Here is a 27,717-nt window from a genome sequence, read left to right as displayed (position 1 = left end):
CAACTTTTCTCCATGTCACTTTGAAAACATTCTATATTGTCAGTTATTCTATCTGCAGAATATCATTTGTGTGAAAAATGACTGGTTTCAAAGTGTATTGAATTGTATTGAGGTTTGTGTGATGTTGAAGAGTTGAATGAATGGGGACATTTTTAATGTAATATTGTGCAAAAACTGTATTTGGGATGAAAAATCAAAACTAAAAACCCATACAGGATCACACTGTTAAGCTCATTTATTTACTTCTTATACATCATAAGCCATCTATTGCCATGCCGGCAACAGTTCCAAACCAGTTAAGGAGCTGTGCATTGAATTGACATCGTACGCTTCATCAAAAGGAAGGTTTTCTGTATTTTGCCATTAAAAAAAAAAAAAAAATCAATGAGATGATAAGGGCACGGGTGTTGTCCTACTAGTAATGCTCAAGGAAAACATTGCTCACATGTCATCTGGCTACACCTTGAATTTTTTTCATGCAAGTTTAGCAAAGTTGACAATTCATGTGAAGATGCCTGCTTTGTCTTCTTTGTCATCATCTCCGTGCAATTGGCAATGTAACACACTGGAAAAAATGACAACAGAAAACCCTTTACGTACGGTCATACAATACACAAGTACAAACATTATGAAAAAATGAGCTAACTTCCTACACATGTTTATACAAAATGCAAGAGGTGCTTTTTTTTTTGTCCTTTTTCTTTTCTCCACCCTTCCTATTCGATACGCAGCTTTGAACTTTGTTGTGTTCTTGTTTTTACAATAGTTCCATGATACTGGAGGACAGAAGAATCGTTTGGGACAGGACTGGTGCACAACATTAACAAACAAGTCAGTGAGTCACAACTCAAACAGAAGATATTATAGTTTCATATGATCTTACTCATTATTTCCCCCCATGCACTACACAATAGTCTTGGATGTTCATATATTACATATATGCTACATTCTCGTATTTCTTATATCACTGATATAAAGGCAAACATATTCCAATGCAAAGTGTAAGCTCTGCTTGCTTTACATTTAAATTAGTATTACATGTTGAAGTCAGACAATTGGAACAGTATGACTTATAGCTCATAGCAAACACAAATATAATTTGTCAATTGGATTTGACATAAACTATTAATTCCTCTGATAGCAAGAATAGCACTTTCAACATTTGTTTTTGTTTTCTTCAACGATCACAATGTATATATATACATCACCAGAACTAAAGCAAGCTCAATTTGAACATTCGGATCTTTCCAATTGTTTTTGTTTTGTTTTACACGCACAGAAATACACATAAAAATACACAATTAATTTCCAGAAGAGGTTACAGCAGTTGATTTCAAATTGATATATTTCAAATGCATACCAAAACATTTTAAAAAACGAAACAAAACAAAAAAAGTTGCTCATATGCTCATTTCATAATGTCCTAATACTGTGTGCAGCCACTCGCAGGTGGTTTAATACGAATGAAGTCCATTGATTAAATGCCATAACTGTAAAACGTAGTATTAATACTTGTGTCCTGTGCCATGTCTTTAGAGGGTCAAAGGTCGCAGAGCAGTCGTCACTGGTTGGCTTAACTGCCCTACTCACACATTTGCTGATGGGATGGGATGTTCTTCTTTCTTTTTTTAACCACATCATGTTCCATTAACTGGAAATCACATAGAGCGAGAGCATCAGGTAGTGCAAATACAAACATACAAATACAGGAAGCACTACAACTTGCTTTGTAGAATGTGCAAACACTTTGTGTTTTACTGGAAATGTGGACCTAAGCAAAGGCCGTTGTGGAATTTCCCAATTGTAAATTCCCTGAGGCCCAATTCATTGACCACAATTTTCAGAAGAAAAAAAACCCTGCCGCCTCACGTGCTGATGATCATAGAACTGGAAAAGGACGTGCGTGTTTGTGCTCTTCAAGCTCTTCAAGCTTATCACCATTGCACCATGGGTGAGTAATGTATGTCTCCAAAATATTTTAAAAAAGGATGAATTTCATGTTGTCATTTCATTTGTCATTACTGTTTCCACTGATTAAACATTTATTTATCAAGGTAAGGCAATTGTGTCAAGATCTGTCACAGTTTGTTTCCTTGTTTTAATGTCATAGTTTCTGTTCAAGTGTCTGTGTGCTCGCCCCTCCCCTCCTGTGCTCACAATCTATGTAATCGCCGTCACCGGCCTCTCGTTACCACCTATCATGCATTTAAGGCCTGTCTGCGTGTCACTCCCTGCCGGATTGTTCTTGTCTCTCATCTTCTTGTTTCTAGTCTCCAATCTGGTCTGTTTTAGTCTTGTCCCTAGTTGAGCCGCTAGTCTGTCTTTTGAGTTCTTCAATAAACCCTGGTCCAAGCTGCATTTGGTCGCCTAGCTCCAATCCTTTCATGACAAATTGAGAATATATTTTCATTTGTAATGAAGACCTGGCAGCACACAGGCGACTAAATGGAGCAGAATAAAATTACAATTGAAATTAATAAATCAAATTATTTTTAAATATGTTTTCTTATGATTTTAATGGATTAAAGGATGAAAATTACAATATAGGGTGTCTTGAAGCTAAAGTGTCACTGGAGGGCAGCAAAAACAACATTTTCCCCTGCTGTTTTGGAAGCTAGTGAGTGTTTCTTACTGAGAGGGGATGCTGGGTGAGCCGGAACGATGGAAGTGGATGTTCTGCCACTTGCCATCACGGCGGTGCCACACACGGGTTTCCTCAGACTGCATGGTGCGTGGCATGCCGCTGCCATCCATGTACTGGGTCAGGCGAATGTAGGCGATGCACGCCGCGTTTTCCCCGATCAGGTGAACGTGTGGGTTTAAGAGAATGGTGTGCACTGGCTTGTTCCCTTTAGACAGGGCTGCAAATCGAACAGTGAGAACAAATGTCAGTGGCGACACACTACGGAAACTGCTAATTGATTGATCAATAGTAGTTCAATCAGCAAGCCTCATGTCAAATGCAGCTGTGATTATTGAGAAAACACCGGTTGCCAGCTTGATGTGGGAAAATGAAGAACTCTATTCAGTATTATGTTGACGTTGGCTTGTCAAGCCATTGAGGTTTCTGGGACATTACCAGTTTATCTGAATTATTTTTACCTCGGCTGCAGACATTTCACCATTTATAGCAACAGTCATTATTCTTCAGGGATTTTGTTCCCAAGATCTTAGCATACCTGCAGGAGCTGTGATCTGATTAGAAGGAATAGTGACAGAGCCAACAATATGCTTTTGGTTTGCAAGATGGGTCAGCTAGTTGGCACTCCTGAGTAAAACCTGCTTACGACATATTTCACTGTTGTGACTTTAATGGTCTGTTTGATTTACATGTTGAGCAAAATGCAGTTTGTCATCTCGAGACAGCGACTCGTACCGCTAAAAGGTCATCATCATTTATATCTGCGAACTCACCATTCTCAAAGTAAAAGCGGTGGAAGTCATGTCCTTCCACCAGATTGCCCAGTGCCTCGGGCTCAAAGGAAGTCAGACCAGGATCGCAAATCTTCCTGTTATGGAGAATACAGAAGAATGAGCAAAGGACACTCAACAAATCATGATGGTGCAAGGCCTAGAAAGAAAAGACTTACGCATAAGCCTCAAAGTCTCCATTGTTGATAGATTCAATCAACTGCTCGGTGACTTTGATAATTTCCTGTTTACGAGCTGCAACAGAAGATCACAAGAAAACCACAACTGCATCAAACTGTAGTGAAATGATTTGAGAGCAGGCAAATACACTTGCATCTCATATCAAATCTGCCTCAGATGATGGTCTACTCGAAAATTTATTAGAAATGGAAGGCACTTAAAACCAAAACAAAAATCTCTGTTGTTCCTCATGAATATCAAATCAGAAAGCCTCCCATGGCTAATAATGACACAGGGGTCTGGAATTGACAATTCCTTTCACCCAACAAAATGAACAAAACGAACTATTTGACTAAGGAACATGTTGAATTACCTTTAGTGTTATTGGTGCAGGCTGGGGAATATTAAAAACATGACTTATTTCATGCAATAAAAAAACATTTCTTATAAGGTGGAAAATACTGTATATACTAGCACAGAATATATAACAGTTAATGTCAGGGAAAGAGGAGAGTAGGGTGTGCCAGAAAGCATATGCAATTTTTCTTCAACCACAACACACAAGAATGAAGCTGGGAAGCAATGCAAGTCATCCAAATCAATTTGGAGAAGAAAAAAAAAATCAATGTGGAAGATTGATGAATTGACATAGATCATTAACGTTTAATCAGATTTTTCAAAAGGAGGAACATGGTGGCATTTTGAGGCACTTTACATTGAGCAGTTTTCTTCCAGTAGAAGGCCGGGTGACACAAGAGGAACCGGGTGGCGTATCCTCCCTCCCCATCACATCACAACAGAGGGACTTACTTTGAAATGAGGAGGTGGGAGTCTGCCTTGACTCTGACATCTGTGTGGAACGGCTCTTAGAGCTCAAGATACCGCTCACTAAGCTGCCCAGACGAAGGGCTGAAAGAAGTTGCATGGGGGTTGGGTGGAGAGTGTGCATGTGTGTTTGTGTGAGGAAAACGTAGATAAGGATTATGTGGGAAGAAAAATTATATTCTTGACAAAACAATAAGGACAGACAAAATGTTGCAAAAATATGCAAAACTGAAGTTATTGCATCTGCAAGAAAAGAAGGAGTGGCATGACAGTTGCAGGAAGGGAAAGTCTGCATTTTGCTGCCAAGAGGAAACAAGGTGCAGTTTGCTTTCATTGTTGATTGGTAAAAGGAAAAAAAGGAAAGCACCTAGTGGAAATATCCACGTCACCCGTACGGCTGCGGACTGGTTGTGTAGGTGTGAACCACTGACAACTTGTCCTACCTTTAACGTCTTCGTCTTCAATAGTGGTGTTGGCACTCTCAATGGACTCCTAAGCAATAAAAATAGCATTCATTAATAATAACAGTGGACATTCATAAATTGGATTCAAAATGTGGTTTTCTTTGTGTCTGCGTCGATTCACAGTCATCTATCATGCTAATCTGCAAATCTTGACTTTTTTTTTGTCTCGTTTTCTAAAAACAGCCCAAAACAACACAAATTATATCTTGAAATCAAGTCTAAAATGTTACCTTGTTTCCATCCACAGGATTGTGGATCACAGTCGTCTGTGGTTCCTAAAAAGAGCATGTGAGACAATGTGTGACTTAATCATCATCACTGTCATCATCAACATACTACAGAATCTTTGTAGCTATTAAAACAAAAAAAAGGTGAAAGAATAGATGACTTTGGATTTGACACATTGTACATTGTGTTACTAATGATTACTGCATTTTTATAGTAGTAGTAGTCATTGTGAGGTAAAGAATAGATGACTTTGGATTTGATGTTGTACATTGTGTTACTAATGATTACTGTATTTTTATAGTAGTAGTAGTCATTGTGAGGTTCAAAGATATCTATCTATCTATCTATCTATCTATCTATCTATCTATCTATCTATCTATCTATCTATCTATCTATCTATCTATCTATCTATCTATCTATCTATCTATCTATCTATCTATTCTCTCCATCCATCTAATCAAAAATGTCTTGGCTTTTGTAGAATCCCTCCCACTGGCCAACTCTGACCTTCTAATCACTAACCCAGATTACACTAGATTACAACATGAGTGTGTGTGTGCGTGCACGTATGCGTTTATATTTCAACACAGAAGAGAACGTAGAGCAAGAAAGTGATTTCCCAATGTTCATGCGTCATCAGCCAAACACCAACAAGAGCAGAGCAGTCTTAACGTCATGCAGAATGGCGGTCGTGTGACCCAATATGCTTGACCAATCACAGTACAGACATAGAACTAAACCATTAGGGAATGCACATCGAGCCGACATCCTCACACGCCCATTGGGGACACGCTTAAACAGCAGCAATCACACAACATGCCTTCTTGTCATGAATCGCATGCAGACACTGATGACGATAGTCCTGACATATATGACCTTGAATTATTACATGCATGTGTTGGTGCATGTGAATGGAGGGGGAATGACAGGAAAGACATTCTCTCATAGAAAAGTGCTTTTTAGGTAGAGGCTGCCCCTTACTACAGATTTCAAAAATACACCAATCAAATTTGATTGAAGAATTTCTTAGTGTCCGACATGCATGCTTTTCTCATTCAAATGCTGCACAGCCATAAAAGCTATTTCATTCAGGGATAGCCCAAACATGACCGACACATTTTTGCCCCATCTAACGACGGTAGGTTGTAGGAAAATCATAGCGGCGCAACAATTAATCGATTAATCGACAACTAATCGACGATAAGAAATAATTATTTTAAAATCAATTTATCGGTCAGAGACCTACAGTTGTGCAAATTGTCAGAACTTCCCTGTCTTGAAATATTCTCAGATTTCTTGAAAGTAAACCCCCATGAAAGTAGACTAATTACGATTGATTTATGTTGAATTAAACTAAAAACTTCAAAAACATTTACAAACAACTGCTTAACTTTGGCAAACAGTAGTCATTTTGTTTGTTACCGATCCAACCAGTAAAAGAATCACATTTATGTATTTTCGGAGCTGTCAAATACATAAAAATGTTCTATTTTTGGATGAAGAGTTACAAATTAAAACATACTGATTTATCCATAGACCAAACCAAATAATAATTCAATAATAATCTAGATTCTCATATTTAGTCACTTTATTCTCATAACATTGGTACTTTACCTTTTCCATAATATTATAGAAACACTCACTTTGTTCATGATTTTACTGTTCTGTTTTTTAAATATAAATGTGTTTGACAATTACCTAATGGAAGCAACACCTCCATTTTAAAACATCACAGTTCGAAACCACACTCCACCTATTGTTAGATAATGAGCACGTCATTCAATCTTGGATTATCCATTTTAGATGTAGTCCATGTATTGAGTCTCATTAAAAGATGCAGGTAGACCTGATGACAAGACATATAATATATACTGTGTGTTAAGTGAAATGGTCACAAGGAAGTTTGAGATCTAACATAAAAAAATGACACGAGACAAAGGTGAACTCATCCACACTCAGGAATGAGAAAGGTTGACTGCTTATGAAATGCACACATTAGTGGATGAAGGTGTGGGTGCGGGTGAGTGTGAATACCAGTGCAGGGGCGGGCCCAGTGTCTTTAGGACTGGTCGCTGTGTTTGCTTTGTTGTTTACCTGCAGGGGGGCAGTGTAGAGGGAATATGACACTCATACACACGCACACAAACACGCCCGTGCACACTCACACATACAACCTGAGCACATGATTGGCTTAACTAATGTATCTTAAAATTTGTCGTGGAAATATCCAACGTTGTCACCGTGGTTATAAAGCTTTGTGTATCTGCATACAAAAAAGATTCTTAGGTGGTTTCTACGATGAAATGTTAAAGCTATAAATTACAATCCATATTGTGCAAGAAAAAAAAAACAGATACCTGATGTTCTATTAAAAAAACTAAAAGTGAAATCAGCGTCAAAAATATTTCTATGGAAGCAAAGCTATCTCTGATTATAATTCGCAGTTGACTTTTTTTTTTTTTTTTACACATTTATGATGATTAAACATGCGTAGGGTTATCTAAAAAATTCCATGTACAGTAACGAAAATCTTAAAACGGCAACATTTTGACGCTCAAAAGAATGTATCGATTTCCCATTCATTCTTGAAGGAAAAAGTTTTAAAAAAATCAGAACAAAGCCCAGATCAACCTGTGTCTCATACTGGGAAAGAACGGTGAAGAATGATCTTTACTGTACTTTAAATAAGTCGACTTATGAGTAATTACATGATACGCATCCTTTGGTGGAAGTCCTTTTTACTCGGTGCTTCTTTTACTTTTGTCTGAGGATTAGTTTGATTTTGCTGTAATGGGATGAGGTCACATGGATGATGGATTACCTCCCATCGTAATGGACATTGCAGCGTGATAATATTGTCATCTAGAGTGCGACCAGGAGAAGAAAAGAAAGGGATGATCCTACAAGAAATGTACCTCAGCCAATGTTGTCTGCGTCACCACTGTGAAATCAAGCAAATAAATAACGGTCGCCCGCCGCCTGGCATGACTTTCCCTGAATGATGATGTCGCTAAGTGCACAATGCATAATAATTATCATTGATGCTCCTCAGACACCAAACGTTCCATCAGAATTATGCACGAAACAAAGCTTCCACTTCACTTTATGTATTAGCCACTCACCTTAACGCCGTCTGTCTTTTTATTCAGCAAACTCTTTGCTGCTGTAGGTAAAAAACACAGAAAACAAACTTCAGCGCAAAAGTGACAATACGACAATGTGGAGCGTCAGGATTTACTAACATGCAGCAAGCATATCAGTACATTACGGTGTGATACAAAATCAACTGCAAAATCTCAAATCCAAGCAGCATTTGCTTCTGATGCGGGTATTTTTTTTTCCAGGTATTAACTCACATGGCTGTATAGTGGATTGGGTGTATTTAGCAAGTGATGAGTTCCAAGGCTCCCGCAGGAGTGATAAGTTGGTGATTTGCACTCACATTAGCATGCTCTTATTCTCGACAGTGACATTTGTCAGAGCTGGAAGAGCGTCTTAAAAGTGCATGCTATATTTGGCTAAAGATTTTCCTTTAATCACATACAGTATAGCCTTTTTGCAAAGCGTGCAGTGCCTTAACCAGTCAATCATTTTGTCTCCATGCATATTCTAAGGGATTGTCTGTTAGGATTGAGGGGGGGAAAAGTACGGGTAACGTAACAAATTGATCAGGCCCATTCCTGCTTCCCGAAAAAGTCTTACCTCAAATTGAAACCACAATCCAAATAAAAGCAAAGAAATTTGGAAAAAAAAAAAGGAAGAAAATGATGAATTAAAAGTGACACAAATGCTTTGACACTTTAAAGTAGAATAAAGAGAGAAAGCATGCAAGCAAAAGACAGAAAGATAGAAAAAACTGTGAAATGTCATTAAAAAAACAGGAACAGGTTACATCACAGATGGAGTCGAGCTTAAGTCGAGATGATAAAGAAACTATTTATGTATGGCATCTTGGTCAAGATCATCTTAGTACATAATCAAACAAAAAAAAAACTGATCGAGGGCCTTCTAAATGAGGTTTTGAACTTATTAGTTCAAAAGCTTTGATTGAATTTCGATCAGACTGACAGAACATGAACAAAGTAAATCTGAATTTGCTGAAACTTGGACTATGGTGAAATTAGTATGAGTGGGCTGAACCTAGCATAATAGCACTAAATCTATCAACACATTGTACTATTAGAATAAACTATTTAATATGGTCTGTAAAATAATCTGATGATATCAGATATTGAAGTAAGCAATGACCAAGGTGCTTTATTATATATTATTTAACTTTCTATCCAGGCCTTGAACAGCACACTGAAGGAGACATACCTGAGAAGTTTCTTGTGACCAGCAAAGTGGTCAGAATGGCCCCCTGCAGTGACAAGAAGGGAAAGAAAGGGCAGGCGATGATAACAGTGGGAAGGGAGAAGAGGATAGGATGACTGATTAGAAGGTTACAGCGAGAAAAAAAGAGTGTTGCACTGTAAGGGTTTCAGAAAGTGAGTCATTATACTTTTATGATATGTTAGAGGCATCTTGAGGGTCAAAGACATAGAGATAGCAGTCAAAGATGGCTACAGCATGGCAGAAATAGAAAGAACCCGTCTCGCCAGATGTTTCACCTTGAGTTTCCTCCTGGCGTTGAATTTTTTCAGGCACTCCACAGTCTCCTGCCTGTGCATCATGGAAGCTACAGTGGATCGTTGCTACAGGAGGAGGAAAATTGGAAGATTGTGAGGGCAAAGCAAACAGTCGAAGCTACGCCTGTGCAAATGTGACACATACGCAGATCCAGGGATGTTTGAGGGCCTCTGAGGCAGTAATGCGTTTACTGGGGTTGATGGTTAGCATCTTGTTGATCAGATCTTTGGCCTCAGGGGTTACGGTGTCCCACTCGGGAGATGGGAACTGTCAGACGATATCGAAGTAATAAACATGGAGTACACTGGTAAAGATAATTAAATCAAACATGTTCAAAAATGTATCTCAATAATATTTATCAATTCCAAAATGATGTTTTCAACCACAATGCGGCTACAATATATATTTCCCAACAAGTAGTCTTGCTGTGTGTGTGTCTGCTTAGGAGCGTATAATTATACTTACGTCATAGGCCCCAGCCTTGATTTGTTGATAAAGGCGGTGCTGGTCTTCATCCCAGAATGGAGGGTAGCCAACCAGCAGAATGTACAAAATCACTCCTGGGGTGGTATGAGAATTGAAGTTTAATACACACAGAGCACATAAATGACTGCCCGGTGACATTAGACCGATGCAATAAAACTCTGGAGGTCTGTTTTTGCGTATTATGTTCATATTGTAGAATTAAAAATGACTGAGGCTTGCTTCAATTTATACAAACAGCAATTTATTTACCGCAGGCCCACATATCCACTGGTTTCCCATATGGATCTTTCCTCAAAACCTCAGGAGACAAGTACCCTGGGGTACCAGCAAAGCCTGGAGGAGTGAAATAAAGTAATGGCAGAGATATGAAGAATGATCTACTGAAACTGTGACAAAGCAACAAATGAGTCAGTTTGAAAACTGATTTGCGAATACTCACCAAACCATGCCTGCTGGTCCCCCTGCACCTCGATAGCCAGCCCAAAGTCAGCTAACTTGACAGCCGCCCCCTTCAGCTTACTGGCCAATAGAAGGTTCTCAGGCTGCAGGGGGGCGGAGTCAAACAGGTTAGAGGTGAGAGGTCACACACCCTCGCAAGAGACCCCAAGACACAGATCTAAAACCAGATCAGTCCAACCAAATCCTAATTGATTAGGGGTGAAATAACTAAAATGGTCTTAAACCGGTGCCTTGGGGGACTCCCTTCTGCCGTTTATGCTGTTCAGGGTTGTGATGAACTGAAGCCTGAAGGCGAAAGGGGGACTACACTCTGTACTGAACACAGGCAAATCACAGGGCTATTGTGAATGGTACAGTGACCAGGAACTAAGCATGTCCCAGCTCCAAATTTGGTCATTCCTTTCCCGTGAAGCGCAATGCCAGGTTCGCACCAATTTATCTGCGTTTCCACTGTCAAAAGCTGTGTACCATCCCAAAATCTGTGCGCTCTGTAATGTTCGAGATGGGAATGGTCACTTGAGTGTGCCAACTAGAATGTGATAGGAGCAACACAAAACTCAACTGTGTTGTGAGAATTATTTGTCGGGTTACACTGTCACACAGTTATCACGCGATTTATATTGCCATCCCACAGTTCATCCATGTAAGAAGCATGAGCGGGATCAGTGTTTACCACATTAAGCTGAACTGAACTTTACCTCTTCGCAGATACAGATGCAGAAAAGGTCTTTTTCAACCTCAGGCCATTTTAGACAGCGTTGTATCATGAATTATACATTTTCTAACATTTACAGACTCTAAGCACAGACATCCTAAGAAACTGATAAGACAGACTTGGGACTCAAAAGGACAAATGGACATGTCTACTATATAATATGCCGAATTAAAAAGCAAGTGCAAATTGGTGGATGAAAACGGCCGTTCAGCATCATTCTGTTTCCTGTCGTACATGTTCAGAACTTGCTAGAACATATTCACGAGTGCTTTCTGGCTGCCTCTTTCCTTCACATACAACCACCCCGCGGGAGGTTTTAAGCATGCAGACGAGCGTTGGAATATTCATGACCAAGGAAAATCATTCAAATCACAGCATGGCTTTTACATAATTATGCAAATGGCGGTCCTGATTTGTGATTGCGCCTGTTCCTGTCACTCCAGCGCTGCTATTGAGACACCAGCCTTAACAAAGAAATGCGATAAAGCTCGTAATTCAATCATATTATTATTATTTATCTTGACAAGAACATGTCTTGAACCAAGAGTAACCAATCAAGAAACAAATAGCAAATAGCTGAATTCTTGTAAATAAATGTGGGAAAAATATCTTTCTTCAGTTATTAACTGGTAGTACGGTAGAGCACGGTTTCTTCCGAGTTACTCCGGCTTCCACTCACATTCCCAAAAATTGTAAGCTATGGGAAGTAAACACGATGCATTGTCCGTATTTGTGAATGTGAGTGTTTGTATGTGCCATGTGATTGGGTGTCCAGTCCGGGGTGTAGCCTGCCTCTGGCTCAAAGTCAACTGGAATAGGCTCCAACTCGTGCGCAATCGTATTGAGGATGTGCGAAATAGAAAATGAATGACTGAATGGATGGAAATACATGAAATAAGTTAACAATGAGAAGGACAGAGAAATAAAAAAAAAAGTCACATGCTATTTTTCACATTGAATCCTCTAGTTAAACAAATAAAAAGATTAAAGTTCAAATAAATAAACTAAAGAGGGGATCTTTGTGTGATCGAGTCTGTTTAAATTAAAAGGAGGATTGTTTTTTGCGGCCAGTGTATTGATGATATATATCAATACAATCAATATATCAGCACAATCGAATAAGAAAAAGACTTGGATTTGAGTTGCCTTGTTTAGCTATAAATACCTTTCAAGTAAATGCTAAAATTAAAACAATTAACATAAAAACACAGCCAAATTTTTTGGTAGAGCGCCTGTGCTGGATCTCATTCGACTGTGCAAGTGTACATCAGCAGCAAAGTGGCAATCTCACACAATACAGTACCTCTTAAAGTTGTTCCGCCCCTACTGTCTCTTTGAATATAAATGTCTGTTACAGACGGTGGAGACAGTAACCAAGGACGAAAGGGGAGGGGACATACAAACCTTCAAATCCCGGTGGACGATCCCATTAACATGGCAGTGATGGACACTCTCCAGAATCTGTTGGATGCAGTGGCTGAGGGCAGAAGGAGACCAGGAATAAGCATATGTTATATAATAATACACTACTGTATGTCGTATGGCAAGGACAGGATGAGGAGAGAGGGGCGAGGAAACAAGCCCAAAGCAATTCATCATCTCCTCTTCATCAGACATTTATGTATGATATTGTAGACAAACCAAAAGCTACACTCATATCCCGTGCTTCATTCTCCCATCGGGTCCCGGGAGAAGTAGCTGGCACGGTGAAGTAGGCAGTGTATGATTAATACCGTTGGCTATACGTCATTAATCACCTTTATAAATAGCTCTCCGACATGCCTCCGAGGAGAGGCAGCTGCATCACACCTAAGAGACGACCATACGTGATACACAAAGACCCACACGCAGTTGTTTTCTGCAAAGGCAACTCCAGACACGCACGGCGGCTTGAGAAGAATGTGTGTAGTACCTGGCGTCGGCCTCACTGTAGTACTCGCGGGCCACGATGTCCTCAAAGAGCTCACCCCCCGTCACGCTGATGGACACGAGACAACATATAATCTATTTTAGGTTATGTTTTAAATTTCCTACAGAATTTATCATTTGAATATCTAAAAACAACACCATGGTTTTGTTATAAAAGACTCATGTTTATGTATTACTTTTTACTCTGCACTTTAATGCTTTTTGCACTTCTGGTTGGATGTCAAAGTTCTTTTCGCTGTACTGTACTTGTGCTGTACATTGACAATAAAATTGAATCGAATCTAATCTAATGTTTAGGTGTGACAAATGGGCGACTTACAGATCAAACACCAAATAGTGGAAGCCCTCCTCTGATATGCTGTCATGGAGGCGCACTGTGGAGAGAAGTGGAATTCAAAGACGGAAATAAAATGAAGAAATGATGTCATATGAGTCACCATAAAAAAAATGATTGGATAAATGACATAAATATATATTTTGGGGCATGACGTGACAGTAAGAGTGGAAAAAGAGGGGGTGTTGGGTTCATGAGGTTTCATAAGGAAGCAAAGATTTGATGCTTCTGTGTCTCTTTGATGACTCAGCTGAGAAATTGCACACATAAATCATCATTAGGTACCACGTGCACACACAGACGCATGTATGTGGGTTTTTCTTCCTCACATGCTCGCTGCGCAGAATAGAATAACCACAACTGGGAATCACCCCAACGTTTATGTATTCAGAGAGGCGGCAATCACGGCTCACCGATGTTGGGGTGCTTTAGTAAACGGCAGATCCTCGCTTCTCTTTCCAGCTTTTGATGATCTGAAAGAGAAACACAAGCGACACAAACAGAAAAACACAGAGTTATTTTTAGTGCAGTGATTGGCTTCCCGAATCATCTGAGGTGGCGTCGGCTGCATTGTTGTCACAGCGAGAGTCTCTGCATTGTTGCGTGCGTGTGCTTGTGTAGCTCTTCTCTTATCAGAACTGAAGTGTTGGACAAAATAACGTGACCTGACATGTTCTTGGAAAAGGGCCTTTAACAGACAGCACCGCAGTGTGCACATCAACCTTCACTACTTCAAGTGAGCTGTTACTGACTGCTCACCCTTGAGCAACAAGTTCATTAATTGATTCATAATGTTTGTCAATTCATTCTAGCAATGTATTTATTATTAGGTATTGTTAGGATGGACTAATCATCTGAGTAAAAATAAGTGGACAGGATAGATAGCTAAATCTAAACCCAAATACTGTATAAAGCGAGTACATTATTCTCACATTCTTAAACTAATGGCCCAAGTCATATTTTAACAATAATAATGATAATGATGATAATAATAATTGCCTTAAACATCTCACATGTTGCTGGCTACCTCTGCCAGTCGTGCCTCCCCAGTCATGAACCTCACCGCACTTCACTTGTATTCTTATATTGTGAATGTGTAATTATTACAATAATATTCTAAATAAGGGATGACCGATTTGAATTTAATTTTGGTTAACCCTAATCCTATTTTTTTTTTTTTTTTTTTAAAAGCAGAATTAAATCTCCCCTAAAAACTACCCAAAAAAATCTAAATAAATGTACCAACCTAAATTCAATCGGACGCAATGCTAGGGATAGCCACCGAGGGTGACCGGACGGCGTGATGGCCATTTTGGAAAAATCATGGTACCGTGAGTGTAAGGGACACCCAAAATAAAGACCTTGAGATAAGATCGGGTGGCAATAAAAGATTGTTGTGGAGTTTGCAGTGATCTGAAGTGATCACAGCAAATGGGACACTCTGCCAATGGGATCCCCAGGTGTCAAAACTAAAGTACAGTAATGAAATGTGATAGTTAGATATTTTAATTTAAACAGAAGTACAAAACCAATAAACAGTAATTGACCAAATAAAGTTGAATGCTGAAGACTAAAATTAATGAGTTCAAAAGTGTAGGGGATGAAAAAAGAAGTAAAATAGCAAGATAGTGGATGGTATGAAGTGAATAAGCCATTTTTGTACTCAACAGGGACAAAGGACGCAGCCATATTTGAAGACACACTCCTCAGGGTTGAGAATATTAAAATAGGTTTTGACTAATAATCAGAAATCCAATAAAGCCACGCTCAGGGCCGCTCGAAAGTATATCCAAATTACCCGGAGTAACTGCCGGAGAATGAGAGGTAGTACACAAGGGACTCACAAGAGGGAGCCATCAGGAACCTGGATGAATGGGAACCGTGAGTGTAAGAAGTTTCTGAAATAGTGACCCTCTGGCAACAACAACAGGTTGGCCTTCCCTGGGGCCTTGTGGTGTATAAAGCACGGGGAAGTAGAAGGAATTAAATCCAGCATCTCCTTAGGTCGTGCGTTGTAATGGGACGAAGGAGGTTGCTCAAGAAGTTAGGAGCATACTTTTGTAGGCTGGTTCTCACTCTGATCAGGGTGGATTGATCCTGAGCTCTTCTACCTTGAGTGGCTTGACCTGGATACCTAGCGGTGTTAACGAAGAGTCAAGGTGACTCAGGGTGGAAGTGCTCAGGGGTTCCGGTGCTCTTGGACCCTGATCGGAGGAGAAAGGCAGAGGTTCACCACGGCTGGTTCTCACTCTGATTGGGGAGGATTGATCGCCAGCTCTTCTGCCCTGAGTGGCTTGACCCGGATACCTAGCGGTGTTAACGAAGGGTCAATGCGAGTCAGGGGGTATGTATGCGGCCCCCCTGAGTTCAGCCATTCTCTCCACAGGTATTGCAATACAGGTGAGTTCCCTCTAGGTACTGTGACTTCCCTGGAGCTTCGCGGTGGAGGAAGCACAGCAAAGTTGGAGGAGAAGCTTTTTTTTGTAGGTACAACCAGGAGGAGAGCACTGGGGAGGCACTGCTTAGTCAGGGCTGGCTCCGGTGCTCTTGAACCCCGATCAGAGGAGAAAGGCAGCGGTTCACCGCGGCTGGTTCTCACTCTGATTGGGGAGGATTGATCGCCAGCTCTTCTGCCCTGAGTGGCTTGACCCGGATACCTAGCGGTGTTAACGAAGGGTCAATGCAACTCAGGGGGTACGTATGCGGCCCCCCTGAGTTCCGACTATAGGGACAAAGCACGCAGGGTGTGGTGGTCCAGAGCGGAAGGACCTTAATCGAGGCTCAGTCTTCTATGAGGTGTAGCCTCGCTCATGCAACAGCACATTGCACCACACACGTTATTATTGGAGTCTAAATGGTGACCTGGAACAGGTTCCAAATTCTTAGCCCTAAATTTCCCATCCCCTAGTCCAGCTTAGGTGACTAGGCCGAGGATGCACCGGGACCTAGGCGATGTAGAGTAGGGTTCCTTTTTCAGGCATTCCCTCCACAGGTATTGCAATACAGGTGAGTTCCCTCTAGGTACTGGGACTTCCCTGGAGCTTCGCGGTGGAGGAAGCACAGCAAAGTTGGAGGAATGGAGCCAGCATCTCCTAAGGTCGTGCGTTGACATGGGACAAAGAAGACTGCTCAAGAAGAATGAACCTTTTTTTTTTTTTTTTTATAGGTACAACCGGGAGGAGAACACTGGGGAGGCACTGCTTAGTCAGGACGGGCTCCAGTGCTCTTGGACCCTGATCGGAGGAGAAAGGCAGCGGTTCACCGCAGCTGGTTCTCTCTCTGATCGGCGTGGATTGATACCCAGCTCTTCTGCCCTGAGTGGCTTGACCGGGATACCTAGCGGTGTTAACGAAGGGTCAAGGCGACTCAGGGGGTAAGTATGCGGCAGGGATGTGCGGTCAGAGGAGGCAAGGGAGGCTACGACGTCAGTGTCTCTCCAGTCATGAACCTCACCACGCACCATGCACGTCACTGCATTCAGTTATATACTACTGAAAAAAATAATAAATAAATAAATACATTTATTAGAAGGCAATAAGGTGTCCATGTGTTATTTTAATGAAAGCTTAATTTCTCATCCGGCTCTTGGATTGGGTGTGTGGTTACAGCGTACCCATTGAAATAGTGAGTGTACTTTGGTGGAAAACTAAATCTGCTGATTCCCATTTGGAACAAACGATTGGAAGGCGCTGTGGTTAAAATGAGTGATGAAGCACGGTGTTGAGGCGACCCACTTCACAGCTTCGCCTCGGGACACTGCTAGCAAGAGAAAGAGGGAGGGAAAGCGAAAAAGAGCAGAGGGTTCTACTTTCTCTTTTTTTTTTTTTTAAATAAAATAGGACGCCTATTTTTTTACTCCTTCCTCTGCTCTTCTTGCTATTTTTTTAATGAGTTCAGCTCAGAATACCAGCTGACTTCTTGGCATCATTAGTGTTTGTTTATGTGCCGCATCTTCCCAGAGCAGCATGCAAAATTGAGAATGTAGCTTATTTACTGTAAAGTTGGGCGACAGGGTGAAATATATTTGTCACATAGAAAGGAAAAAAAAAATAGCAGCAAAATGCAGAGAATATTGCAGTTAAAACCACCGTCACAACAAGAATGCATAAATTCTCGAGCCATGGACGAGGAGGCGGATTTGTGCTAGCTGCTATGTTCATCTTGCCTTCATTATGCTTCCTATCTTTTCAATATGAACGCGTTATTCCTCTAATTAAAGAAGCTGTAAGTGTTTCACTCAACATATGTGCCGTACAAATTTATTTTATTGCCGCCATTTCTTTTATTGCATATCGTGACATTTTGACATATGTTGGCTTCCACATGAAAGGAAATTAGAGAGGACAGAATGATTAACTTTCAATGACCTGCTTAATGCTGTTTTGCCGTTGAGAACATTGGGAATGAGATGTTGTTTGGGATGTTGCATCAGCCCAGAAGACAAACACGGGCGGGCCAAAGAGATGGGGCTGCTCAGTCATCACATCAGTGGATGATTAGTGGAACCCTTTAAGCAAGGTCACTGAGGAATTTCTCCATCACAGCCTCAAGTCTTTCCATGTAGCTTAGAAATGGCATTAAATCTACAATTGTAAATCCCTTTGCATTTTATCCATTCATTGTCTCTTACACGCCTCATTAATATTGTGGGGGAACTATAACCTATCCAGTCGTTGGGGCGAGAGGCGGGGCAAACAATGGGCTGGTGGACCGGACGGTCGAGAATCAAACCCAGAACTCCTCAACTGTTAACAATCACTAGTGTCATGAGGAGAATATACTTTCAAGGTAAATGTTAATCGATCACTATGAATGTGCATTGGTCAGACACTAAATGTCTTTTTAATAATGTGAAGCACATTGAGTTACCTTATGTATAAAATTTGCTATGTAAATAAAGCTTTCTGGCATTGTCAAATATCAATTCAGTGTGCAGCAAAGTATGCACAAGCACTGCACAGAACTGTGAAACAAAACAAGAGCGCTGATGCGAGTGCTAACACAACCTGAGAAGTTATGTATTTATTCTAAATTAGTGTAACATTAGCATGACTAAATTTTTTTTTGGAGAAGGGTAAATTATTACATGTGTTATAGGCTGTTTGCTGGAAAAAAAACATGCCATTAAGTGTGTGTACAGTTATGTTCAAAATGTATATTTCATATCTTTTAATGTTATATAGTTTAAATTGTCCACATTTACTTATCAACAGTACCAATTCAAGGCAAAATGAAAAATATATCGAATGCAGACAAAAGAATACAGAAAGGAAATTCTGGCATGTTTGACACATATTGAAACTTCCATAATCCATTGTTATTTTCTGCCTTCGCTTTTTTTTTTTTTCTTTTTTCTTTGCTTTCAATCGTCCACAGGTAGTCCACCCCTCAGCCTGCTGGACATCTGTTGTCTAGCAACTCCACGTCCAATCAGGGCTGGCAGGCCTCTCCTCTCCTCTCTCTGCAGTGAAACCAGCCTTGCATGCAAATGGCCGACAGAGTTTGCTCAAAACTATCAAACTCTACACAAGTGAAGAGAGAGAATCCCAAAACAAGAGCTTATAATCAATAAAACACATTAATCTTTAACTGTAACAACTTGTGCAAAATTCTGATGTCAATAAACAGTGCAAAATAGTAGTTATAAATGTCTGGAGCATACAAGAAACTCAACAGAACTTGATCTTCTAAATTAATCTAGGTCATTTATGCAAATTACGTCTCAACAACCAAATCCAAGTGTTGAAATCGAATTTTGCATCTGCCAACCGCACTGCAGCAGTGTGTCAAGCTGCAGGTGTGTATCTGTGTGTGTGTGTGTGTGTGCATGGTCTTTGCCATTGCAAGGTATTATGGTACTTTAACTTCCTGGGAGTCCTTTGTGACCATATTTAGTGAGAGAAAACACGAGTTGACGTGACGTGTCAGCAAGAGGAAATCCAGCAGGAGACGGAAACGCAAAGTGAAGCACAGCAAACACCTGGCAGAGGAAAGCACAGACTGAGTCGGGGGGCTATTGAAAATTAAAAAAATAAATGCATAACACGGCATACATAAGCTGGTTTCAAGTAAGAAGTTGATAAACAATTTCATAATTTATTGAAAACTAAGCAAAGGTCAACCTCCCTTCCCAAAAAGCATTCCACTCACACACATCAGGAACTGCTTTCATTTAATTTAATTAAGTGTTTAAATGAAAACGATGTGTGGTAACTGCGACATCCTCTGCCTGCCAGCAACTAAATAGTCATCCTCCATATGGTTGCATCCTAGCCCCGCAGAAGCCGGCGGTTCTAATGAAACCCCGAGGGACAATGAAAAGCTGTCACTCTCCTCGAGCTCCCAATAGAGGAGGAATTATGAGACTGATTACTCCCTTGCTTTCTCTTCGGAGGAGAAACCAAATGTGGCTGGTGTCAGAGATAAAACTGTCCCCAGAGGACCATTGGGAGACTCGTAATGTACAGTACATATGCATCAGAGGCACACATAAAACACACACACAGCTGCACACTGGATGAATGGTAAAAATAGTGCAAGCCCCTTTGAGACTTTCACGGGACAAATACTACAAATGAAACACTCCATAAATCAAACCAACACAATGCTCACCCGCTACACTTTTCAAATGTAATGAGATGTAATGCAAGTGTATATCAATTACGAAATGGAAACAGGGTCAATCAAAACTGTTATTAATAAATCGGATTGTGTAGGTGCACCCATGTTTTGGCTCTTGTAAGTTGTCTTCACAAGCTTATTCTGAGATGGTAATTGACCACCCATCCGTCATTTGCCTTCTACGGGGACCCACTTTGAGCGAGGTGAGAGTGCTATTCACTGCATCGTCATATCTATGTCCTCAGTCTATTAATACTTGATCACTCTGGACTGTTTTGAATGCCGCCGCGACTAAACATTCAGCGAGGGCGACCGGACTGAAGATTTTAAAAAGTACGGAACCACGACAAGCAGAGGAAAATCAAAAGGAGGAGAGAGCAGGATGTTCTGTGATTGCTTAGGGTAAAGGTTCAATCAAACGGGCCAAACACATAGAGGTCGAACTTTTTCTTTCAGTTCTATCGGTGGATTTTTATTTACACCCTGATGTTTATTTTTTAAGACAAGAGTTTTGATGCTGTGTGCGATAGTTAAAGCACAGGTAAGAATTACTGGCTTTGTTTCAAAGCTCCTCCTACGGATGTGAGGTGTGGTTTACTTTTAAGCCACAGCAATGAATACCAATGGACCAGCCAATAAATCACATGCCTGAGTATGTACAAGCACTGCACAAGAATGCATGGTAACATTAGCACCGATAAGATAAGTCTTACCAAATTGAGATGTGTTCTGGCTGCTCCACCAAACAATAAAACATTAAAGTACAGACATCTATAAGTTCCACTGTAATTTGAATGTTAGTTTCATTTTAGCTGTGTTTGGTGTCTTCTATTTTTTGCTTTTAATTTATTGAATTTATTTAGTGTGTTGATTTAGTTTGTTCGATAGCGAATAACTTAGGGTCTAGAAATTGCTTAACTGAACCATGTGCAAAAATGCACAAAAGCGAATGCTCTCCTTTCAATTTGTGATTCAGTCTCACATTTGCACACTTGAAATCCAGCTGGCTGGACAAGTAAGCAGTGTGTGTGTGTGCACGTGTGTGTGTGCGTGCATGTGTGTGTGTGAACAAGAGAGAGAGAGAGAGAGAGAGAGAGAGAGAGAGAAGAAAAATCAACATATATTTTTAGCTTCAAGTACGCTGTGAGTCATTTGAGCCCCCAATCTCTCCCCACTTTCTCTCCCCCACCCATCACTTCTGTCTCTCCTTTTCCTCCTTTTTTATTCCAAAGGCGCAGTCGCATAGTGACATGTAAGATGACAGGACAGAGGAGAAAAAGAAGAAGCAGGAGAACCAATCTTTATGTGACATCTGTACAATTGAGGCTGGGGTATTCAGGCCGTTTCTATTTCTATGACTTCTCAACATCACTCAGATAAATAAGCATTGGTTGAATCGAGAAAATATTCGCTATTAATGAGACTTTCACAACAACTGTAATATTGGTTGGGTTCCTGCATCTGATATGTCTTTCTCTTTCAAATTGCAAAATCCCTTGCATCTCCCACAATGCTTTGCAACATTTACACGTGAGTAAGGCAAATGTGAAAGCATCTTTATCGCCCGGACAAACAGCTGAGACAATCTGAGAGGGTCACATAGCCACGGAGTGAAGTCAGCGCACAGACACACAAACAAGGACACTTATATACATCATAAACATATAAACAAACGAGGCACTGCAAACGCATGCACGGGACGAGCCCCATCCTGCCCATCACGAGGAAATACGAAGTGACAAAAGCTGGCAGACGGCGATGCAGTGATTGATGCGTGCATAAGAGAGAGAGCGCAGATATGCTGTGAGGAATATAATGTAATGTTCAAATTCTCCCCTTATTCCTCCTAGCCTTTGCTGCTTCTCTTTTTTTTACGGATTCTGCTCACGCATTGACTCATCTGCTGGATTTCATGGAATGCAACATAATCAGGATTGCAGATTGAAAGACACGCAAAAAACCCGAACCACAATACACACACACATACGATACTGCACACTGCATTATTGCAAGATTTCCTGCAACCAATCCCACACTAAACCTCTTTCAATTTTTTATCTTTACACACAAAAATGCTTGAGCACACAAACACACCGGGGTAATGGGTCAGGGTAGGTGGGGGTGGGCCGTGATCCTGCCAGAGAGAAGGGAATCGGTAACGCAACTCCAGGGCTTATCGCGGAAAGAGGGTAAGACCATATCTGACACGCTAGCATGTCAGCTATGTACACACAAATGGAGGGGGGGAAAAAACAGAGCTATAGTGTGTGTATGAGAGTGTGAGCTGAATGCATATGTAGTGAGGTATCCCTTTGCGGTTATTTTTAAATCTTTCCCAGCATGCATGTGGAGGATCGCTGATCCTACTGCAAAGGTGTCTATTACCAGCGGAGCACTCCAGGATCACATGAGCGAGCGAAAGAGCAAATTGTTGCGGAAAGAAAGAGGCGGAGTCAGAGAGGACGTTTGAAACATGGTGTGACAAGGGGATGAAGACAGGAATAGATGGTGACATGTTCGTCTTGGAAGGAATATGCAAATTGTACGCTGGAGGCAGGAGACATATCGAAAGGGGCAAGAGAATCTTCTTGATGGTCAAGGAGTTGAAACATAAAAATTGAAATCTGGATCAGATGTGCTGTTTTTGACATCACAACACATATGGACATGTCGATCAAATACCACTTTTTTCAGATTTGTTTTTTTGCTTCAAGTATCGGTGGCTGGTATTGGCACTCTCCATGCTTAGCCGATTACCTCAAAACAAAGCCGGTATCATCCTGGTACTGATACCTCGCCTATCCCTGATTACTATCATAACAAGAGCCATAATGAGAGTTAATTAGTCAAAAATAGTTCATTATAATTCTGTGATATTGATTACTGAATAATCGTGACTTGAAGCATTTGCTTCAATTTGACTCTCTAAAGGAAAAGAAACAGATCAAGGGTGTGAGAAGTCAAGCTAATTAAAATCATTCCACTTTAAAATATACCCAGTTAAGTATAAAATCATTTTATTGCCACATTTACAGTAACCTACTTCATTTATACCGCAAAATGACAACAAATCGCATCATACTCTTTCGGACTAAGCCGTACCACGATGAATCGAATTGTAATGCCATTGAATCGAACCAAATTGAATCGCTCGACATTAAAACAAACCGTTCTTGAATCCTACACACCCCACGTATCGAATCGGCCTGTAATTGGAGAGCTGCACGCTCCAAGTGAATATGTAGTCTATGTGTAAGTATAAGAATATACCCGTACTTCAACGTATGTTCGTATGTTTCCCTAAAGCCTGCAGACAACCAGGCCAGCGGCTACAATTACCGTGACGGACCTGAAAGAACTGGGTCGGCTTTGCAAGAGATCTACCCCTGGGATACCAAGACCAGCCAGAGCTCTGAATCGATTCAGAACACACACTCACACTATATTCGCTGCCCTTTTCTGTGCGCCAAGTCATATAAAAAAACATGATCAAATGAAGAATCATGATGATTTTGTGTCTCTTCCTTCTCACAAACACACACTCCAAGATCCCAAAGCGCCATCATCCAGAGGCTGCAATATTCACACTTCATGCACTCATAACTCGGTTGCACATGGGACGTGTTCTCCTGCTCGAGAGCCACTGCGCATGTTTGTTTGTGGCCATAGCCTACCTCTGGCAGAGAGCTTCTTGGTGTTGATGATTTTGGCAGCATACTCTTGACCGGAGGAGATCTTCACGCACCTTCTGACCACGGAAAAGGCTCCCCTGGACAAAACGGTCACAATGAGTGATGTGGTTTAGGCAAAATAGAAAAAGTGCAAAATGCAATATTGTGTTCGTCACAGACAAATTAGTCAATGACATAATTATTGTAGTATCTTTGGCAACACAGCTATTGTGAGGTAACATTTGAACAGTATGTATTATATGTTCGTGTTACACGAGTTGGCAAGGGTGCAGAAATGCACTGCATTTCATTAAAGGCTTACTCGGCGGTTTTTCCGACACTTTGTTTCGCAACACGTGAAGGAAAGAATATGATGCAATGAAAACCACAAACACAACAATGATTTTGCAATATGAAATAAAAACATGTCATTAGATTCGTGAAGAGATTATTGTGTTTATTGTGTCTCATGAAAAAGATTGTATGATTCATGACAGTGGTAAAATAGTTGTATAAATGGACAGTGACTTTTCTAATCCAGTAAGGAAATAAATGGGTAATGTCATTTAAACGCTAATAACACCAGGAGAGATTAACAGTAGGATTAGGTTATACTTGATTTAGTGAGCCTGTCAAACTTTATGAAGCAGCCCTCATCTACCCTGGCGGGAAAAAAAGGGACGGGGGGAGGGGGGGGTCACCTCTGAGTTGGCTGAGTTGAAAATAAATAATTTACAGTCGCATTTCAGCATTGTACAGGTGTGCTTTGCAGGCGTTGCGCAGCTCGTTTCTCTTCAGGTACACAACGTCCCATCGGGGGTAAATTTAGACCATGAGACCAGACAAAGGTGGTTTGTAAATTATTGCGACGAATGCGTGCTGTCGTGATGATTGGGGCACATGTGTGAAGACCTCCAAAAAGTAGGTCAGCTATATTTGAGGGAGATGCATCTCTAAATGCAGCCTTGGACAGGACTGCCTGCCTCAGCTCCTCTCAGCTCTACACACACAAAGCATTTTGCTATTCATCCTCCGTCTCGGTCTGTGCACTCTCCCCTTCATATCCAATCTTTTTCCTCCTCCGCACTTTTTCTAACCTCTGACCACATCATGTCAGAACGGGTCATTAGAAACTGCTGGATGAGTTTGTTGGGAGGGATTCTGATAGCGTACACCTCAAGTGAAACCTGCAGTTGTGATTGTGCAAGTGCAGTCAAACAACAGTGTAGTAGGAAACTTGCATCACATTCAGTAAAGTGAGCAGCTTGCCACGAGAGCTTACGTCCATTTTAAAAGGGATTTGGTTAAAAAAAAAAAATGTCCAAAGCGTGACATGTTACATAACGCCTGTACTTGTCTACCCACGGATTCACTGTCAAGTGCAGTGTCAAGTGCATCTGTGTGCGGCTGAGCTTGGCTTGACAGCAAAGGGTTTGGTTTTCAAATGAGGGAACCCGATGAAGACAAATGCATACCATGAGGTGTTAGGATACTTGGATGAGTGTTTACGACGGACAGCTGGCATCACGATATAAAAAATGCTGGTTGGAAATGTATTGATTTGCAATAGTTGAATTGAGGTGCAAGTGGTGTGTTGAGGGTAATCAGCATTGCAATATTGTCAATCGATCCATCCTCACAATCCAATAAAATCCAATATAAACCTGAATCAGAAATTCAGCCTTTATGAGTGAAGACATGAAAATACCACAATACCAACAGAAAGGCATCTGACTATATTTCCCGTGAGGAACATTAAGAATCAATGAATGTACTGAGCATGACCATAATATGATGGTTGAATCTCAAGATAATGTTCTAAACTCCTAGTTCAATGCCGCTGTCCAACTGAGCAGAATGAAAATGAATCAACAGCACCTCTGCTGCTTCTAGACAACATGTGCACTCCACTTTATCTCCATTGCTTCAACACACGATTAATAATTAACCAGTGACACACTATCAACCAAATTTTCAATGAACATCTCCCCTATTGGTATTATGTCCATCATTAAAAGCATATTGCTAAAAATTCAGGCAGTGGCAAGGCCGCAAAGAGTTTTCCATAGATATATTTACAATTATGACTTCACTTCTCTGTTAGCATAGGTTCTTGTTAGACAAACGTAAATGTCACCAAAATTTACACTGGTTAATTAGCCAATACATGGAATTCCATTGTAAACAGAGGATACGCTGTGTCTGAATACTATAATATAAGAACTATAAGATTTTCGCCTTTATGGTGGTTATGGAGAGGGATTGTTCCATTTGCCTTCACCCACACTGAGCAAGGGGTGCCGGGCAGGTCAGCCAGCGAGTGACCACAAATGCACTTGGATATGTTTGCTGTTGTGCACAAAATAATAATTCCATCATGAGGGTAGGTGATATGGGATTATGTATATTTTTTCTCATTTTATGGGTGTGTGACACCAGAGCTGGCCATCCCACACATGCAGACTTGAGTTGGAATCTGGGGGGGCCGTACTGGCAGTGGCACCATAATGTCACAAAGCAAACACTGGCCACTGTACATGATGAGCTGGTGACGTCAGACGTTTAAGCAAACGATGTAAACAGAGCTTGGAATAAAATGAGGGATTAAATCGGATGGGATGCGACTGAACATCCCTGCATTAAACATGGCCATGCACTCCCCCGCCCCCAGAACACACACATGCGCGCGCGCGCAATAACGCACGCACGCAGACACGCACGCACGTCCTCATGTTCCATGCACACACGCACAGCCATTCACGCACGCGCTTTGGGGGATGAGGGGGGCTAGGAATCTGTGTCCCTAAACCAAGGCGGCCTATTACGTAACATGCTGACATTTTAATACAGAAATGACATAACGTGATGGTAATGATGATGATGATGATAATATTAATAATAATTATAATGATAATAATAATAATAATAATAATAGTGATTGCTTACTTCCCCAGCTCCTCAAACAGTTGATATTCGTCGGTAAATCTCGTGCAGATAGTTAACGCCATGGTGGAAGGGGCGCCCAGGGGTGTGTTCGCTCTCTCTGTCAAACCCACCGCACGCAATCGTCCGCGTTTGTCGTCGAAACTGCCAATGAGCGTTTCATGCACACACGGCGCTCATCTGCAGGAGGTCTGATGATGAAGAGGTGGAGGAGGAGGAAGAGGAGGAATAGGAGGAGGAGGAGTGAGGAGTGAGGAGGATGGTTGGTTGCAGCAAAAATAAAATAAAAAATGAAAGCGCTCCACTTAGAACGAGTGCACTTCCGGTGATATGACTTGTCGCGGTGGTCTTATTCGTCGTCTTGCCCCGGACGTAGCATGTTTTGGCGCATTTCGGTATCAGCGTGTGTGCTGCGAGGCTGGTCTGTTTGAGCGCACCACACCACAGCACCGCACTAGCGCACCTACCCCCGGCTGTGCGCTCAGTCCCGCCCCCTCGGCCGCAGCACTCCGGCCACACACACAAATATCCTTTGAAACCCAGACGCCTGTGAATTAGATGCATCAAGCAGCATGCATGTTATCTAGGTCAACAAAAAGACCATATCAACAATTATGCATTCATAACAAAAGAAAAGGAGATGAAATAAAATTCATAGCAAATGCTGAAAGATGCTGTTGCAGAGCTGAAATGCTACAAATAAACGGATTGAGGGCTGAAGCAGATGTTTGATACATCACAATTTATCATACTATACCAACCTATACTGTACTTTACAATTGCGCCCTCTAGTGGCCACGCGCAACACCGGCAATAGGGGTG

At 41.1% G+C, this 27,717-nt stretch overlaps 1 protein-coding gene across 11 annotated transcripts; it reads right to left on the bottom strand.

The window, feature by feature from the left end:
* Positions 1–220: 220 nt before the first annotated feature.
* Positions 221–27,348, bottom strand: camk2d2 (calcium/calmodulin-dependent protein kinase (CaM kinase) II delta 2). 11 transcript variants are annotated; one of them, XM_088374833.1, is made up of 21 exons: positions 26,899–27,346; positions 23,956–24,050; positions 14,074–14,133; positions 13,646–13,700; positions 13,310–13,375; positions 12,802–12,874; positions 10,663–10,765; positions 10,473–10,556; positions 10,203–10,297; positions 9,882–10,004; positions 9,719–9,802; positions 9,426–9,468; positions 8,231–8,271; positions 7,143–7,202; positions 5,111–5,155; positions 4,860–4,908; positions 3,965–3,985; positions 3,591–3,666; positions 3,415–3,509; positions 2,633–2,861; positions 221–1,651 (listed from the first exon to the last, which is right to left on the bottom strand). In XM_088374833.1, the coding sequence occupies exons 1-21, from the start codon at positions 26,958–26,960 to the stop codon at positions 1,648–1,650; spliced, it is 1,563 nt and encodes a 520-aa protein (XP_088230959.1). In that variant the 5' UTR covers positions 26,961–27,346; the 3' UTR covers positions 221–1,647. The 11 variants fall into 11 exon arrangements, with proteins under 11 accessions (XP_088230959.1, XP_088230961.1, XP_088230964.1 ...); XM_088374835.1 differs by having other exon boundaries at positions 8,231–8,268; XM_088374838.1 differs by lacking the exon at positions 7,143–7,202.
* Between the last annotated feature and the right edge of the window lie 369 nt (positions 27,349–27,717).

The sequence above is a fragment of the Syngnathus floridae genome, chromosome 4 (genome assembly GCF_059516105.1).
Source record: "Syngnathus floridae isolate MCC-2025c chromosome 4, RoL_Sflo_1.0, whole genome shotgun sequence".
Taxonomy (NCBI): domain Eukaryota; kingdom Metazoa; phylum Chordata; class Actinopteri; order Syngnathiformes; family Syngnathidae; genus Syngnathus; species Syngnathus floridae.
Note: the sequence above shows the minus strand (reverse complement) of the source record. Positions and strands in the feature narration are given on the sequence as shown.